The sequence below is a fragment of the Syngnathus leptorhynchus genome, chromosome 15 (genome assembly GCF_054491065.1).
Source record: "Syngnathus leptorhynchus isolate UIUO chromosome 15, UIUO_Slep, whole genome shotgun sequence".
NCBI classification, from domain to species: Eukaryota; Metazoa; Chordata; class Actinopteri; order Syngnathiformes; family Syngnathidae; genus Syngnathus; species Syngnathus leptorhynchus.
Genome location: NC_141209.1, coordinates 1,183,403 through 1,200,403, shown reverse-complemented (window position 1 = coordinate 1,200,403; position 17,001 = coordinate 1,183,403). Strand labels below are relative to the sequence as shown.

The 17,001-nt window shown below is 43.4% G+C and overlaps 2 protein-coding genes across 2 annotated transcripts; both read right to left on the bottom strand.

Moving 5' to 3' along the window:
- Positions 1-1,455: 1,455 nt before the first annotated feature.
- Positions 1,456-10,111, bottom strand: wdr35 (WD repeat domain 35). Its single transcript, XM_085931718.1, has 29 exons — positions 10,044-10,111; positions 9,581-9,645; positions 9,402-9,519; positions 8,977-9,048; positions 8,804-8,896; positions 8,596-8,724; positions 8,299-8,432; positions 7,521-7,686; positions 7,268-7,413; positions 7,070-7,195; positions 6,765-6,950; positions 6,528-6,563; positions 6,394-6,454; positions 5,807-5,951; positions 5,457-5,526; positions 5,268-5,321; positions 4,832-4,938; positions 4,512-4,731; positions 4,351-4,431; positions 4,089-4,225; positions 3,789-3,992; positions 3,566-3,712; positions 3,342-3,474; positions 3,157-3,267; positions 2,814-2,978; positions 2,586-2,726; positions 2,361-2,517; positions 1,932-2,166; positions 1,456-1,845 (listed from the first exon to the last, which is right to left on the bottom strand). The coding sequence occupies exons 2-29, from the start codon at positions 9,602-9,604 to the stop codon at positions 1,695-1,697; spliced, it is 3,549 nt and encodes a 1,182-aa protein (XP_085787844.1). The 5' UTR covers positions 9,605-9,645; positions 10,044-10,111; the 3' UTR covers positions 1,456-1,694.
- A 203-nt stretch (positions 10,112-10,314) lies between these two features.
- LOC147044906 (uncharacterized) lies at positions 10,315-16,188 on the bottom strand. Its single transcript, XM_085931906.1, has 14 exons — positions 15,927-16,188; positions 15,525-15,659; positions 14,442-15,105; positions 14,327-14,337; positions 13,251-13,370; positions 13,065-13,184; positions 12,801-12,920; positions 12,590-12,715; positions 12,403-12,522; positions 12,192-12,311; positions 11,975-12,094; positions 11,765-11,884; positions 11,034-11,231; positions 10,315-10,963 (listed from the first exon to the last, which is right to left on the bottom strand). Exons 1-14 carry the CDS (start codon positions 16,186-16,188, stop codon positions 10,911-10,913), a joined length of 2,289 nt encoding a protein of 762 aa, XP_085788032.1. The 3' UTR covers positions 10,315-10,910.
- Between the last annotated feature and the right edge of the window lie 813 nt (positions 16,189-17,001).

Genomic DNA, 17,001 nt, shown 5'->3' with positions numbered 1-17,001 from the left:
TCTAAAGGAGAGTCTCAGAGAACTGCTTGACTACACACACACAGACACACACACACACACACACATACACAATTAGTGTGCCTCTGTTTGTCACCTAACCCGAGTGACATGCTTTAAACACAAACCGACGGAGGATTGTGATGTTTAAAAAAAAAAAACTTGGCCAGTACATACAGTTACCGTACGGATCCCATCATTGAAAAACAATCAAGGCAGACACATTTTTTGGGTCCAATAAATGAACCATTTAGGGGTTTTAGTTTAGAGAACAGGTGATAGATACATTTCCAACTTCATTTATCTGTTAGCCCAAGTTGGTGATGGAGAGGAAGGCAAATATTTTGAAATCATATTTAAGAATCATTGTTAGTACAGCTATTCAATTCCGTTCAGGATAGCTTAACTTTGCACAACCTGCCCACGTAATGTGTTTTGTACAGGGACTATTTGAAATGTTATGCGTTGGGACATAAAATGTCCTCCAATTGCAGAATGACCCTTGAGTTCAAAGAGGGCACATCTTTTCTCGAGTACAAACAGGGCGTGATATGGTGTTTTATAACAGACACCGAGAACATGGTCTACTACTGTACATGGATTAAGTTACCTGACAGCAAAAACACTCACATTGCAGTGAACAACATTCCAAGGTCAGTTTTGAAAGATTTCCACAGCATGTCAATCAGAGTGAAAGCATTGAATCATTTGGAATCTCAATATCAGCACATAGGATGATGGCACACAACCTAAAAATGCGGTCATCCCGATTAAACATGGTAGAAATGGTTGCATCTTACCTGTGCATGTTGAAGGTTCAAGTGATACTTTGGTGAAGAGGATGTTTGTGCTCAATATCAGCCTCAAGTATCTATTACGCATGACTCACATATCCGCAGGGGCGTAGCCATCATGACAGAAGTGGGGGGGGGGGTTGTATGTGCTGCACCTTTGTCGAAGTAAAGCTCCTCAATTCACTTTTACGTGCATCAAGAGATGGTGCCAAAATAATATTTTTATCACTTTGCCCTGAGCACAAAAGTGATTGAGTGAGCAAATGTCTGAATTTGCCAATGACAAACAACGAGGTTCACCGCAAAAGCATTTTCACTCATGGAGGCAGCACTTCATAAAACACAGTGCATAGTTAGTGCATGGAAAAATCACCAAATGCAAATTGAAGTGTGTGTAGCAAATATTGCGGACGCTGAGACAATAAAAGCACGTTGAACTGTGAATATACAGTAGCGACCATCTCCTGCCAGCAGATAGCACCCAAGGGCCGTTTGAGAATGGGAATGATAGCAAGCAGTGTCGGAAGGACTTTCGGAAATGTGCTCTTTTCATAGATGCCAACAGATGCAAAATGAGCTCATTCAATATTGATCATTTAAGTTTCACCAAATAACACAAGACAAGACCAACTAAAATAAATTCAGTTGAAACAAATGTTCATGTCATTTTTTTATATATAAAATAGCTACCATAGTATATACATTCACGTATTTAAGAAAAGAATAAATGTTAATGGCTTGCTTTGATTCTATTTGAACATACCATCTGATTCTGATTCTGAAAAAGTCCATTTCACTGGACACTTTGAAGCCACCTGTGATCAAAGGTTTAAAAATGAAGCTGCGATACGTCATATAATTCATACAAAAATAGAATTTAGGTGAAAAGTTGTGAAAAGAGCTTCAGCCCACACCGGAGTGACAAAGCGGGCAGTAGTTATATTTGCTGATCTCGTTGCTTTGAGCACAGTGCTTGCACACAGCGCACATCCACAACTGCCGGTCTTGAATGGGAAGTCCGCTCACTATGCACGTGGGTAACTTTTCGGCCGTCCTGTGAAGAGAGAAAGAGCAAGTGGGAACAGTAACACAAGAAAATGCAAAAGAACGGATCATAAGACAGACTTTTCCTTTTCTCACCCTTCCGCTTCCAGATCCAGCCTGCGGCTGTCTTTCGGCACGTGCTTGGTGAAGATCTCCAAGGCCAAGTCCTCATAGAGCAGCCGCTGCTCCGGGTCTACGCTCTCCAAGGCCTCCAGCTTGATGAAGGCCTGCGAGCACGTCCCGAAGGCCCGGCTGGCCGATGAGCAGATGGCGAGGAGGGAGTAGATCTCCACCGCAGGGATGATGTCTTCATATTCGCGGAGATGAAGGGCTTGAAACATGATGTAGATATAAACTAGGCTGATTGTAACGATGGCAAAGGTTCCATTTTATCATGCCTTGTCAAGATCATATTTTCTCATCCTCCTGAACTTCACCTTTCCACAATCTAGCAGGCAAGTGGCCTTTTAGGCACTCTTTAAGTCAGACTGTCTGATCCAGAATAAGGAGAACCTTGTTGTTTACCTGTGCGCATGGCATTCTCCGTGTAGCCTTCATACAGCTGCCTTTGAGCGAGCAAGAAAAAGTGATACGCCTCCGCTCCTCGCCACGCGTTGTCAAGAACGCGATTGTCCGAAGAGGTGGTGTCTTCCTCCAGGAGTCCGGCGAGTGCAAAGGTTGCCTGATAGATAATAAGCCACGGGGTCACCTTTTGACATGGAATTCCAAAACCAAAGTGTATTTCTCTACCTCTGACTTCTTGCCCTTGGCTTTACTCTGTTGCAACGTCTTCTTCTGCTCCTGATGGTTTTCTACCAGCCGAGCAGCCAGCACATACAGCTTCTTCACGCGCAGCGGGCGAGTCCTTTTTTTGGCCTCCTCATCTGCTATCTGGGAACAAACGGCGTGATAGAGAGATGGCCACACTGGGCATCTTCTGGATTTCCACACCAACAATTACACTTGCAAGTGACGTACCTTAAACATGAGTTTGGCTGCTTCCAGAAAATGGTGAGCCTTCTGATACAATTCTACTGCCTCTAGTATTTTGTTCTTCTCAAGAAGGTGTGAAGCGTATTTGGACAGAAGAGGTTTAATCTCCCTCATGTTATGATTTCTGGCAAGTTCCACTGCTTTGTTCCACTGAAACAGAAGAAAACTATGATTTGACATTCTCCGTCTATATCCACACTTCATCGATCGAGCATTTTAACAGCAACGTGCAAAGGCGGCGTTCGCACGGCCAGACGAGATATCACTCATCGAGCGGACGTACGTGGGAGGATAGCAAGAAGCCCGAGCGGGCCCTGGCGTCTCTCACCTGGTTCAGATGGACACACGTGTCAACAGCAGCCTTGGCCTGGTTGCATTTCAGGTAAGCATTCACGGCTTGTTCACACATGCCCACGGTGGTGAACATTTGGCCAATCTCCTACAGCATAAGAGTGGCAAAATGTCCATCACTCCAAATATTTGTGCAAAGTCTGCCCTTCACATTTGTCTTACCGGCAAAAGTTGATGATTTTCTGGTAGCGAATTGGTCAACTTCTCAAGGTTCTCGTAGTCCTCCAACATGTAGTAGCATTCTGCTAACTTCTCCTGGTGGCGCCCTTGAACGTAGTACTGCACCGCGTTGACCCTTCAAAGAGGAAGAAGCCGACGCTTTGACTGAGTGACGTCATAGTTAACCAAAACACCTTGTGAGAACATTCCAAAGAAATTGCCAGTACCACTTCTGTCTGTCTGCAAAGTAGTCTCCGATTGCATTGTAGGCCTGCTCCAGGAGAGCGTCGTCGCAGTCCCCGGAGCCAGTTTTAAGCAGCTGGAGCACCCGGAACCAGTCTCCCAATTTCATCCGAAGACTAATAGCCAGGTCCCTGGAAATGGATATCAGACAATATCATCAAATAAGGAAGAGGAAAAAAACGTCTTACTCCGACAAACACACTGTACCTGCGGTCCATGTCCAAATACATGCGCTCGGCTTCCTCAAAGCTGCTGAAGTAAGCCGCCACCTCCGCCTGTTTCATGGGCTCACTCTGCAGGTTGCCCAGCCGCTTGACAAACTCAATGCCCTGGTTGTCTTTGCAGCGGACGAATGCCTGCTCAGCCGTCTTCAAGTCCAGTCGTTGGAGGGCCGCCTCAGCGAGCAGACGCCTGGCGTGTCCATGAAAGACACAAGCCACGGCCATCCATCATGATAGATATTTGGAATTTGGTGAAATAAACAATTCATGTCATGATTATATTCACCAGAGTCTTGGGTGTGGATTATCCTCAATGAACTGTGAAGCATCCGTGATTCCCACTTTTTCGATGAGAGCGCGGCTGTCTCTCAAAGAACGGATTTCAAAGTTGATGAGATTGTCTTTATTGGGTCTCTCTGGGTCCTGCATAGAACATTGAAGTTATTGGTAGAAGTCCAAAGAGTTGAGACATGTGAACACTTATTGTAAAATGTCTGATTTGGGATATTGGACGAGCAGAACAATCACTTTTTTTTTTTTTTTTTTACCTTCATGATTTCATCAAGCAGGACAGATTTGATTTCCAGGTCCTCAAAGCTGCAGATATATCCGGATGTTTGGATTGGTTCCTGTGCTCCCAAAGGACAAACACAACAGTAATTAGGAGGAACCATAAAGTCATCCTAGATAAAAGCAATCATTTCCTCACCTCTGGGTCTAAATTCCTGAAGACATACATTCGGGTTTTTTCCATCATGGCAAACAGATCGGGGTTGTCCTTTGCCCACTTCATATCCCAAACATCTTTGCGTTCAAGCTTTGACGGATCCCCACCTGAGACCGGATTGCCAGGGGCATCGCCCGAGGACGCGTGAATCTCCATGTCCAGCAAAGTTAGCACGCCTGAGATGTCAATAACGGCCAGCCGACTGAAGGAAATCAAAGAATCAAACATTCAGCGGTCAGTCCTGACCCAATACGTAGGTGCGCAGTCAACATATTTCTTGGCCAGCAACAATCAGAGCTTGCCTGGAGTTGCAGTTTAAAGAAAGATGATGGGCTCTGTTCATGGTGTATTTCTGGATGAGAACAACATTGGGCAGGCTATATCTGTGGAGAAGACCTGATTCACGGCCCTGGAACACACACGCAAATAGTACTTAGTCACATTCAGATGCTTCAAATTTGTTTCATGAACCAGACTCCTCTAGATGGCACTGACTGTTAAACCACGAACCAGTCGATTTATGGATCAAACACGTGAACTTTGCTCTTTATGGACTTGTTAGAAAAAAAAAAAGGTTGTTCAAAGATGACCGAAACACTAAACAATTGGACGTTCAAAAGTTCAGAGGTCAAATTACGTTTACTTGTAAAGATTGTAGGGCACGTTTAGTTTCTCCCGGGTCATGGATGCCATTTAATATTATTGAGAGAATTGTAGCCAAAGCAGAGATGCACCTACCATCATCAAAGTATTATCCGTTGCTGTGATGCAACATATGGGATCTCTCGTTGCCTTAAAAAAACAGACAAGTACACATTAATGCGCTTTTGATGGGATATTTTTTTTTGTCTTGCATATTTTAGGCAGTGGAAACCTTTGTTTGAAAGATAAATTGCGTGTTGATGAATGAGGCCCAATGTCACTTACTGTGAAGGCTTTTGCAAAGTCCTCTCCATTGTCATTGACTCCAGTTGGACTGCTGTCAATGTGATACAGCCTAAAATTTTTTTTTTTAAAAAAGACAGGAAGTGAGAGCAAATCAGACGCTTGCACTGAGGTGACTGTCTGGAGTCTCTGTGGCAGTGGATGAAGATGAATGAATTCTATTCAGATTTCAGACAGTGGCTCCCAGACTGGAGGTGTGTGGTTATCTTGCCTTCCTGTAACTTTCCATGACCGGCTTGGTATGTACCGTCAGTCTTGGCACGAGTGTATGAGGTAAACCTGAGGCCATCTTTTTAAGATACACATTGAGTGAAATCCAGAAATAAACTCACCTTTCTCTTCCCTCTTTCTTAGTTCTGGTTACTTGGTTGATCTCCAAGGCAGTTAATTTATTTGCTACTCTGTATTGCCACAAGTAGAAAGCCTCTTTAGATGCAGCGATCACATGTGTCCTGGTCATTGTCACAAACGATGGACCTAATCAAGAAAAGAAGTGGGCACTTTTATTTGGAGAAGTACATGTGGAAATATTGGTTTAGCCGCTGCTAGGTATTTCAGCTGACATTGTCACACGCCCAAAAAAAAAAAAAGAGACAGAGCTGCTTCATGGATTGAGCTATTTTTGACGAGCGCCTTTCAAACGTCCAGACTTTGAACTTTTGGCTCGGGCTCATCGGCAAACAGTCAGCAATGCCACGCAGGAAGGGAATGTTGAAAATTTGGGACGCCCACTCCTCATTGACTATTGGCCACAGAGCTGCTGTGAGCCGGTGTGAGTTGGGATTGTGGGCGGCAGGAGACGGAGCGACGGCCACTTTTTTTTTTTTTTTTTCATTTCCATACGCGAGGTGCGAGCTCTAACGTCGACTTGAAGTCATTAATCAACATCCTGCTCTTTGGGTGATTTCAAAACACTCACATATATCGATGTACTTGGAGTCCAATGGAGTCCCGATTGAGTTGCAAAGAATAAGGACATACTGAAAAACAGGAATTGTTACAATAAGTTAACTTGTATTCTTTATTCTACGCTTTTATTTTGCGTGATATTACCTTTGCATGACTCTCGGCGTCTGACTCAGCGTTTCCCTGCATGCCAAAGAATAAGTAAAAGCTGCTTAAGAATAAACAGTGCTCAACATAATTGAGTACACGCAAACATATTAGCGCCACAACCTTTCCTTTCAGAATCAACATTTTCTATGGCATATTATTTGATCAAATACAAATGTGGGCCATACATAAAAATGTGATTCATCTAAGAAATTCCTAATTTTTTTGAAGCTGTACCTGCAGTTGGGTGTCATCGGCCTTGCTGGCCAGGGTGCAGAAGTCCCCTGATGTGGTGATGGACATGAGGCTCTTGACATACTTGACACATTTTTCATTGTTTTTAGTGTCCCAGAAAATCACGCAATAATCTTGACGCTCTGGCTTTGTGAAGGCATAGACCACTGTGCTGCAACAATACCCCCACTGGTCAGAAAACAAACAAAACAAAGAGATGCTCAGTTTCGTCTTGACTTGGAGCAAACTAAAAATATTGGAGGTGCATTGCAAGAATGTGTAAATTAGGCAAAATTCCCGTCCTTTACCTTGTAATCTGGTCTGATATTAGCAAAATAGATGTAGGAATCGACAGCCAGGCTGATCCGCAGGCCTCCTCCTTCCCAAGCAACTCCCGTCATCTGTTTCCCAGGCACTTTCAAGGTTCTCAGGTGCTGTAAGAAATGAACACATAAGGGGCATCGAAGCTTATTGCAATTGTCTCGGGAATCGCGCGTTGCCCTCACCTCTCCGAAAGGTGTATAAAACTGCACCACGTTGATTTCTACGTCTGAGTTCAAAGCCCTGAGGGAACCGGCCACTGCCAGCACACTGCCGCAATGGTTCCACTGAATACTGACCACATTCATCGTGGTGTCAATACACACAGGGTCTGCAGGAAAGGGGGGAAACAAAAAACAAAAAAAAAACAGAGCAGAACTCATTGTCACCATTACAAACTGCGGAATGCTCTGCAGTCTTTGTGCGTGGGCGCCTTACTTTCATCCGTCTCGTAGCGCATAATCTGACATCTTCCATTTTGAAAACAGATAGCCAGACACGGGCAGTCGGGTTCCACGTAACCGCCTGTTCCGGAGTACCAGTGGATACCTGCTATCCTGATTGCTCCTGTCACGTTAGTCAGGCAGCTGATGGTCAGTTTCATCTGGAAAAACAAAAAATTCAAGATGAGCAAAAACACACAGGCTAACAAAGATCTGGGAATTAAAGGAACATCAATAATGGTAATAACAATCCAATGTATCTTCCAAACCCAAGCGCTCGGTCGCTACCCAATTGGGTTGATTATTTTGACCCGGTGGATTAGGTTAAATTTGGGATTTGTGCGGTCTGAAGAGCTTATTGGGTAACACCACTGACTTTGGACACAAGGTTAGGGTTTCCAATCGACATACGCGAGTTGATTATTTTTCATCTTTTTGGGTGAAGCATCAACATCAACAAAATTCAAGTCGAGTCAAAGATGTTGTTTGGCCTTCATATTTACTCTTCCTCTGGTGTCAACTGGTGAGCTGGCTTCACAAGGCCATGTGAGATGACAGCTTTCACAGCCGCCACGCCACGTGTGCATGCACTGCAATGTTTCCACTTTTACGCTCAGATCTGAGATTCTGATTGAAAATATTGATACCTAGATATGTAGCCATATTCATAAAAACCATATTCGGATTGCGTATGGAGGAACGTATGGTATCGCCGGGTTCACAAAGAGACCCACTTGATGATTCCACTTTGTATGCTGTGTTTATATACTCACTATGAAATTGCCATGGTTGTCAAAGATTTGAACTTCCCCATTGGCCATGCCAAAGAGCAAGACCTTGCTGTCTGGAGACCATGCCACATGTGCAAGCTGATTTCCCTTCAGCTCCTTTCCCCAAATCCGGTTACCTACGGAGGGAAAAAAAAAAAAGAAACGGTCTTAATCCCAACTCATATTCTCACACAAGTATGGGAACAAAACAATCCCTGTCATGTGACAAATTGGGATTTTACGCTACACCGATTTTGCTACAACAAAGTATGTGTGTTGTATTTGAAAACTTTTTATTACCATCTACAGATCCTACAATGACAGCCCCATCTTCGTACACAATGCAGATCTTTTGACCATCAGCATTCCAACTCATGCTCCTCACCACCGATTTATTCCGATTATTGATCATTTCCTCGTACCACGCACCTAGGAAAAAGAAGAAATGAGAAAAGATGATTGAGTACAACTCCATAATTATCAGGTGATCCGAAAAAACTTCACACACCTTTGTAGAGCATCCATACAATGATGAGTCCATTCTGGTCACTGGTTGTTAGTTTTTCATATTGTTCGTTCCAAGTAACTACTTGTACAGCACCTGAAAATGGACCGGTGATGGTGTTATCATTTCTCACTCACGTCATCCGCTTTATCTTGGTTGATCTAATGTTGACTCACCACTGTGCCCTCCCAAAGTCTGGTTCATTGACAAATTACTGGGTGCAGCAAGTCCCTTAAGTTTGGCATCATCTGTCAAGTGGAACCAAATCAGCATCAATACTTTGAGAAGAATTTCTGAATTGAGTCTCACTATTGTTTGTCTGTTTGGAATGAACGAGGTGGTACCAGTTGTACTTACAGGGACTGATACAGAGGTGCCCGGAAAGCACCCAAAAGCTTTTGGTGAGTTTTAAAAGATTTCTTGCACACTGTGTGAACTATTGTTTGGCAAAATCGAAAATCTCAATCACAGGGATCTTGCGTAACAGTCTCAAAAAGCAACTTCAACGCTAAATGTTAAATGTCAATTTGCAATGTGCACGTGAACAACAAACGGAATACTTTGCTATTTGGCTGCTTTGACAAGGTTGCAACAATCCTACCTGTCTGAGTTTCAAGTTTGAGCACTTTTAAGAGGCCATCATCCCCCCCACAGGCAATAAAGCCCTGATCTTTGTTCCAAGAGACACATTTCAAGTGAATACTGTTGGGAATGGCAATCTAAAAAGACAAGACATATGTTAAATTGGCTTGCTGTGCTTTTATTGGTGTAAGTGCTCACCTTCTTGCTGAGGTAGATAAACATGGTCTCCTTTTGAAGTCTCTTTGTATCTAGTGTGTGGCAAGCTGGCAGGCGTCAGCAAGGGAAAAAAAAACATTACAATGGATCTTTTTTTTTTTTAACCACTTGCAAATTATGACAAGAGCTGCGCCGTTTTCATTTAGGATGAACTCTGACGTATCAAAATTGGGATTGCAAAAGCTGAATATTCGTGATCAAAATAACAAGACGGTAGTTGCAATGCACGCCATTGGATCGGAAAGAAAAGCTGCATCATCTACAACATGCTCATTTTTTTCTTTGCTGCAATCGTGGAACGGTAGCTACTAGCTAAGATAGCACGACGCAAGTTGCTGCAAATAAACGGAACGTTTACGTAACACAAAAGACATGATCCGATCATCTTCAATCATGACATTTATGGCGTCACTTGCAATGCAGCAGAAATGTGTCCAAACTCAACTGTTTAGTTCCGTTTTCCCGCAAGCTGTAGCATGGACGCTGTAGCCTTTTCCCGTCGCCCGTGGCAACTGTACACCGTGCAGTGTAACTCTGGGAGTTGTAGTTTTTCTCCCCCCCCCCCTCCATTTTGGATGTTGCTGGTACTTGTAGTTTTTTGAGTAACAAAACAATTTGTATTTACGAGCAAAAATTAGAAGAGGGTGTTTTTTTCTAAATTGCATGTCAGAGACGCACAAGAAATTCATTCTGATAAATGGTTTAAGAATATTTATTCAAGAAGCACCAATAACAGAACAGCAAGTCACTAAAACATTTCTTGTATATGGCATCAGTTGACACACAATCAGTACAAAATCCTAAATTCTTCACAAGCACCTAAGTGACAAAAGCAGAAAATACAGTACTTACAATGAGCATACTTTGAATAGGTTACAATTGAACAGGGCTGATGATAATAAAAGTTCAGCCTTTTTCCTTGAAATGTCTAGCTTAACTCCAGCCATAAATAAAACTAAACTATCGATTGAAATTGATTCTAAAGTTGACAAGAGACAGAAGAAATGCACCATAGAGTATTCTGAGCCATGTACAGCCACTTGATCTTTTTTCTCGGCTTAGTATTGCTGCCATCCAATGGATTAGAACAATCATCAACAATGACAATGTTATCTTCACCCACGTGGACCTCTGCCAACAAACCTGAATGATCACATACATGCACATCTTTTGAATGTGAATATAGGGGTTTTAATATAAAACCAAAGTGCTATTAGTGTCTTTTTTCTATGATTTCAATCATTCCACGGGAAAGTTACAAAAGAATCAACTTTACAAATTCTACGCTGCTCCCGTGACTTCATCACAGCTCCTAATACTGCTGCTGGTCCTCGATCTGGTTCATTCGTTCTGAAAGGTCATCCAGTGGATTAACAGTTAAGAAAGTACAACTGAAAACAACCCTTCTTAAAACTACCAGACGACAAAAGGATATGTCTTCGGCTCAAGTCTTGAATGGTGGACTGCACTTTTTTCTGGAACAGTAGCTGAGCTTCACACTTGCAGGCATCTTGCGTGATTTCACTTCTCATTTCCTCTGAAAGAATTCGAAAAGTAGGAGCAGTCAAAGCAGCGTCGAATTGTAATACGTCGTGATAGAGGAACACATGACGCAGCCCAGTTTTTTTTAAGCCTCTGCTAACAATATATTCGCTATATTGCAAATCATTTCGAGGGAATCGGTACGACACAATCACGATCACGTGACGGTATTCATTCGATTAGGAGATTCTGTTTGAAACTATTCATTGTGAATTGCTACTGCGTGTTAATACATCGTTTGTAAAAATTGATAGCCAAAAAAAAAACTTCAATCCAATGCTAAAGTCTTCTCTATGAGGTCACACCACAAAGGTCCTAGTGTCCACTTCATTATGGAACAGTGCTAAAGTGGCGTTGGGACATTGAGGTCATGGCTTCAGCCAACTGCTCACTTCTTCAGGACTGACTGCAAAAAGACAAACACTGTCAAATTGTCCGGTCGTATCCCCCTGATGTGCACATAACAAACAAAAAGAATCATGCAAAATACAAACAGTACTTCACATAATGTGGAATAAAACATCTCTTCGGTTGTGTCGATGAGCAATTTTGTGATACGCATATTGACCAATTGGTGAATGTGTAGCAAAAGTTTCGATCTGTTGAAAAAGACAAGGTTCTTACGTGAGCACGTTCTCCGATCTGTATTCAAAACGTATCCCGCTCGGCACTTGCAAACGAACGAATCTCCGCTGTTGACACAAATATGCTGGCAGTTGTGTCCGAGAGCACAAGCATCCGGACCTGGAAAACAGACACTCCAGCTTCTAAGGAACTCAAGTGCTCATCGCTTCATAGGCAGAAAAAAAAGCCACAGTCTTGACATTTTCTCACGTGAGCACGTTCTCCCATCCGCATTCAAAAGGTATCCCGTACGACACTTGCAAATGTACGAATCTTCGCTATTGACACAAATATGCTGGCAGTTGTGTCCGAGAGCACAAGCATCCGGACCTGGGGAAAAAAAAAAAAAGACAACTTCAAGTGGCCACTTGAGGAAACCATATGACGTATCAAATCCTCACTTCATAAATGAAAAGCGGTTTCTTACGTGAGCACGTTCTCCGATCTGCGTTCAAAACGTATCCCGTACGACATTTGCAAATGTACGAATCTCCGCTGTTGACACAAATATGCTGGCAGCTGTGTCCGAGAGCACAAGCATCCGGACCTGGAAAAAAGAAGACAACTTCAAGTGGCCGCTTGAGCAAACCATATGACGTATCAAATCCTCACTTCATAGATGACAAACGATTTCTTACGTGAGCACGTTCTCCCATCCGCATTCAAAAGGTATCCCGTACGACACGTGCAAATGTAGGAATCTCCGCTGTTGACACAATTATGCTCGCAGTTGTGTCCGAGAGCACAAGCATCCGGACCTGGGAAAAAAGACAACTTCAAATGCTCGCTTGAGGAAAGGAAAGCGACGTCTTCCCGCTTTCTTACGTGAGCACGTTTTCCGATCCACATTGAGTACGTATCCTACTTGACATCTGCAGTAATAGGAATTGCCGTTGTTGACACAGATTTGTTGGCAGTCATTACCTCTGGCACACGGATCTGTTATGATACCTGCAACAGAACAGAACAGAACAGAACAAATCATTGCCATCGTATTTCAAATGGAAAAAAAATAAATAAAATCAAAAGTTCTTACGTGAGCATGTTTTTTTGTCGGGATTCAACGTATATCCAGGATGACATTTACAGATGTAAGAGTCGCCGTTGTCAACGCAAATGTGTTGGCATTCGTGTCCAGCGGCGCACGGATCTGAACCTGGAACCGAGACGTGGGGCAAATGATTTGCGTGTCATGACGCCAATCCAAAGCAATAAATGGAGCTTTTCTTTTGGCTGCACAGAAACTGAGACAGCATATTTGGCCATCCGGAAGATATCCAAGCAAATGGGATGTACTCACGTGAGCATGTCTTCTGGTCTGCATTCAGGACGTATCCCAATGCGCATCTGCAGACGTAAGAGTCGCCGCTGTTGACACAAACGTGTTGGCAGTCGTGTCCTCGGGCACATGCGTCCAGACCTGCAATGAGATGCTGTTGTGACTGCTTGCTCTTTGAATGGAGCCTTGAAATGTCAAGAGTCTTACGTGAACACGTCCTCTTGTCCGCGTTCAAGACGTAGCCAGCCCAACACTGGCAGTTGTAAGAGTTACCGTTGCTGACGCAGAGCTGCTGGCAATTATGCCCGCGAGCGCATGCGTCCACTCCTGAAAGGAAATGTCTGATTGGCTTAAATACACTTCACAGTTAGTGAAGTTAGTATTAGTCAATCGGAAGGATCCATTGGTTGATTAGTCATGCAAATTGGTGATGTTGCATTGGAGATTTCACCATCTCACCACCAAAGACATGCAACAGATAGTTTGTGTCAAATTTGACATGACCCCAGCCAACATGCAAATCCATGCAACCCCCCCCAGGCAAGCAAATGCCGCTACCACAAAGGAAGCAGAGCGACTTGCGTGAGCAACCAATTTGGAGTGCTGCTACATTTTGGAATGAGAATTTGGCTATTTGGATATTGATTTTCTTTTGTCAATTTGAACATAATCGAGCCTGTTCCCCCCCCCCCATTCTACAATTCGTAGCAGCACTCACATGAGTTTATGGTGCTAATAAGCGGCTGGGCTGGTCAGATGTTTGATATGATTAACTTACTCTATGGCATCGTTGATGGCCATATTGGATATTAATGAACATTAACACAACAAATAATACCCGCAACACTCACATTTTCTGCAAATCGACTATTCTGGAATTTGGAAGAGGACTTAAATGGCTTTTGGTATTTGATAAAAGCTTAGTTTTCAAGTAAAAACCTTAAGTAAACACAGATTTGCCCTGGCAGGATTAGCCATTAAGGCTGATTAAAAAAATGCAGCAGCCGGAGTTTAATTCCTGCACAGCAGCTTAGCACGAGCATGAGCAGGGCACGCGGCCGGCCGGCAAAACCTGCAGCTCGCTTTGCCAAGAGCGGCACAGGCTGTGAAAACTAACAGGCAGCGTCATATTCCGTTGGGTGCGACCACTTCCCCAAATTGCCGGCCGGATCCAGGAGTGATCCCGGCTTAGTCTTCTTCTGGAGGATGGTTAGTACTTGGGCCCATTGTACATGATGAAGTACAATAGCATGTGTGTCTGTTAGTGAACATTTCAGGTGGACCATCCAAACGGCTTACCTTGCCCTTTTGAAATTAACCAAGAGGAAGACTGTTGAGCTTTAAATATGACGCTGCCCATTAATAATCACAGTTTTGATCAAGATGGATGAATCTGACATACCGTCATTCTCATTTTTTATCCCGAAAGCGTCTTCCCTGTCAGTTTGTGTTATTTCCAAACCACTCTCCAGATCATCCTTACCACATAAGGTTTCCCTAAATTTGCCAGTCAGCTTCTCTATGACACCGTACGTCTCCACGTAGAAGACGTGGTCCTCGAGAGGCTGGCTGGCCATGAGGCGGAGTGAGCCCAGATCCGCTCGGTCTACTCCCACCGCATAGATTTCAATGCCGGACGCCCGGGCTGCCGCTGACACCTCTTCCACCTGGTCCTGGGGTCTCCCATCGGTTAGTATAATGGCCACTTTGGCGATGTTGGCGGAGCCCATTCGGGCCCCCGCCTCTGCAATAAAAGCTTTGTCCATGGCCGCCTTAATGGCTACGCCGGTCATGGTGCCGGACGCGAGAGGCTCAACGCGGGCCAATGCATGTTTTAAGGCTTGCTTGTCAAAATAGGTGTTGAGATAAAACTCAATCTTCACTGTGCTGGCGTAATTGACCAGGCCCACTCGGGTGGCATCGGAGCCGATCTCCAGGGTGTCCACCATGTCTATCAAAAACTCCTTGGCCTTTTCAAACTCGGCGGGGCGTACGCTGCGGGAGCTGTCCACGATAAAAACCAAATCGATCGGCCGGTTCTTGCAGTTTGACGACGACGTTACTGGAAAACATTTGAAGGGAAGAAAAAACAAGCACGTTAAAAAAACAGGACCAGGGAATAAGTAATGTGTGCTTTTACTTTTTTCCAGACAATATGAAGCATTAGTTCCAAACATTTGGGTTGTATGAATTCAACCTCAAATGTTGGCTTTGCATGCAAGCTCCAGACACAAAAGAGCAGGAGCTGGAATGGACTGCTCGCGTACGAGTTCCAGTATTAGAGATGTTGGATGTAGAATTAAAAATAATAATCATAGTTTGGCCTGATTTATACAGTATCAATATCTGACACCCAGGCATATACTACTAGATTTGACTTTAGTTCCAAATAAACCTTCATAATTCTACCCAGCAATGAGTAGAATAGCGCAAGCAATTCTGTTATAATTCTAATTTTCCAAAACTGGTATGTTTGGGTACCTGTGGCAGTTCTGCTGGATACAGGAGAATTGGGATGTTGAGCATAGAGCTGAGAAGCATGATGCTTTTCTGCTTTGTGTTGCAGCCGTGAAAGCGAGGGCCCATAGTGATAAAACCTGGAATTAGTGTCAGCAGCTTTTGAAAGAGGGAAAGGGTCGAGGAAGCAGAAGCTCAGGTTTGACTCATGCGACCGAGACGAGAAAGATCATGCAAAAGAACAGAACAACACTGTATATATTATACAGTAAAGCACTTTATGCCAAATTGTAACTGAACAATATTTGAAGAAAACAAACATGCAATAAGCAGCAAATATGCAAGATATGGTCCAAAAAACATACACATTTGATCAATAAACAATAATAATAAATAAAAATAGAGAATAAATAAAAAACAACATACTCGCTGAGATGAGGTTCCGTCGTCCCTGCGGCAAGTAGTTGTTGCGCGCATCCTGTCGAGGCAACCTCCGAACGCTTTGGTCTGCCTTCTGGAGCTCTTGGGAAATTTCAGTGCTTCGTGCTTCCTCAGGGGCTTGCTCGGTAGATGTGACGTTCTCCAAGCTGGCATTGCCACTTGGGGACATCTGTGGCCATACCTTTCCCAGGCTTCCTGGGATCAGGATGCTAATGACACAGGCCAGTCCCCAAATGAATGAAGTCATGATGCCCGCTGCCTTTACTACTTACCCTTCGTCTGATTTTAGCCTCTTATAGGACGTGCTCCATGGGGCGTGGACTATCTGAGGCCCAGTCCAGGATAAGGAGGAGAAAGGGCAGGCACAAACTTCTGGAGGTGCAACATTGAGGAACCTCACACAAGACCTAGCTTCCTTTTATTTGTACTTTTTGACTGAATTAATGTGAATCTGGGACATTTGACTTGTATATTTTTGTGCAGAGCCTCTATTTGCAAAACTAGGATTTAAAATAATCATTAACATTGTCAGAAAGTGTTGATCTTTTTATCATTCCTAGACCATCAAGATACTTACAGCATGTAAACATCCACTGAATCATTTCTCTAAATAGGACGATTAGACATTCCATTGAAAGAACAGAATGAGTCCATTTTTTCAGCACACTTGAACTAAGCTGAACTAACCAATGTTGATGTCATCATTAATGTTGCCTGCAAAAAGTCAATTTTTTTCCAAAGTATGGTTTTTAATGCTTGAGTTGAAAATGTTTCAATTCTGACCTCTACTGGACACTTGAGTGAATAGTTGTTGTTTTCTTCAAATAGATCATTCAAAAAGTTCAATAAATGTTATATCTATCTATTTTTTTGTTTTTTTAATGTTTAGCCTTTGATTATTTGCCTTGACGGGCCACATTAAAGGATGCGGCGGGCCAAATGTGACCCCGGGGCCTCGATTTTGATACCTGCGCTTAAGCTACCTGTTATTTAACTTCTGCATTACACGAGCGAGTCTCTGAGGCAATACAAAAGAGCTTGTCTTGCCAAGAGAGGAAGT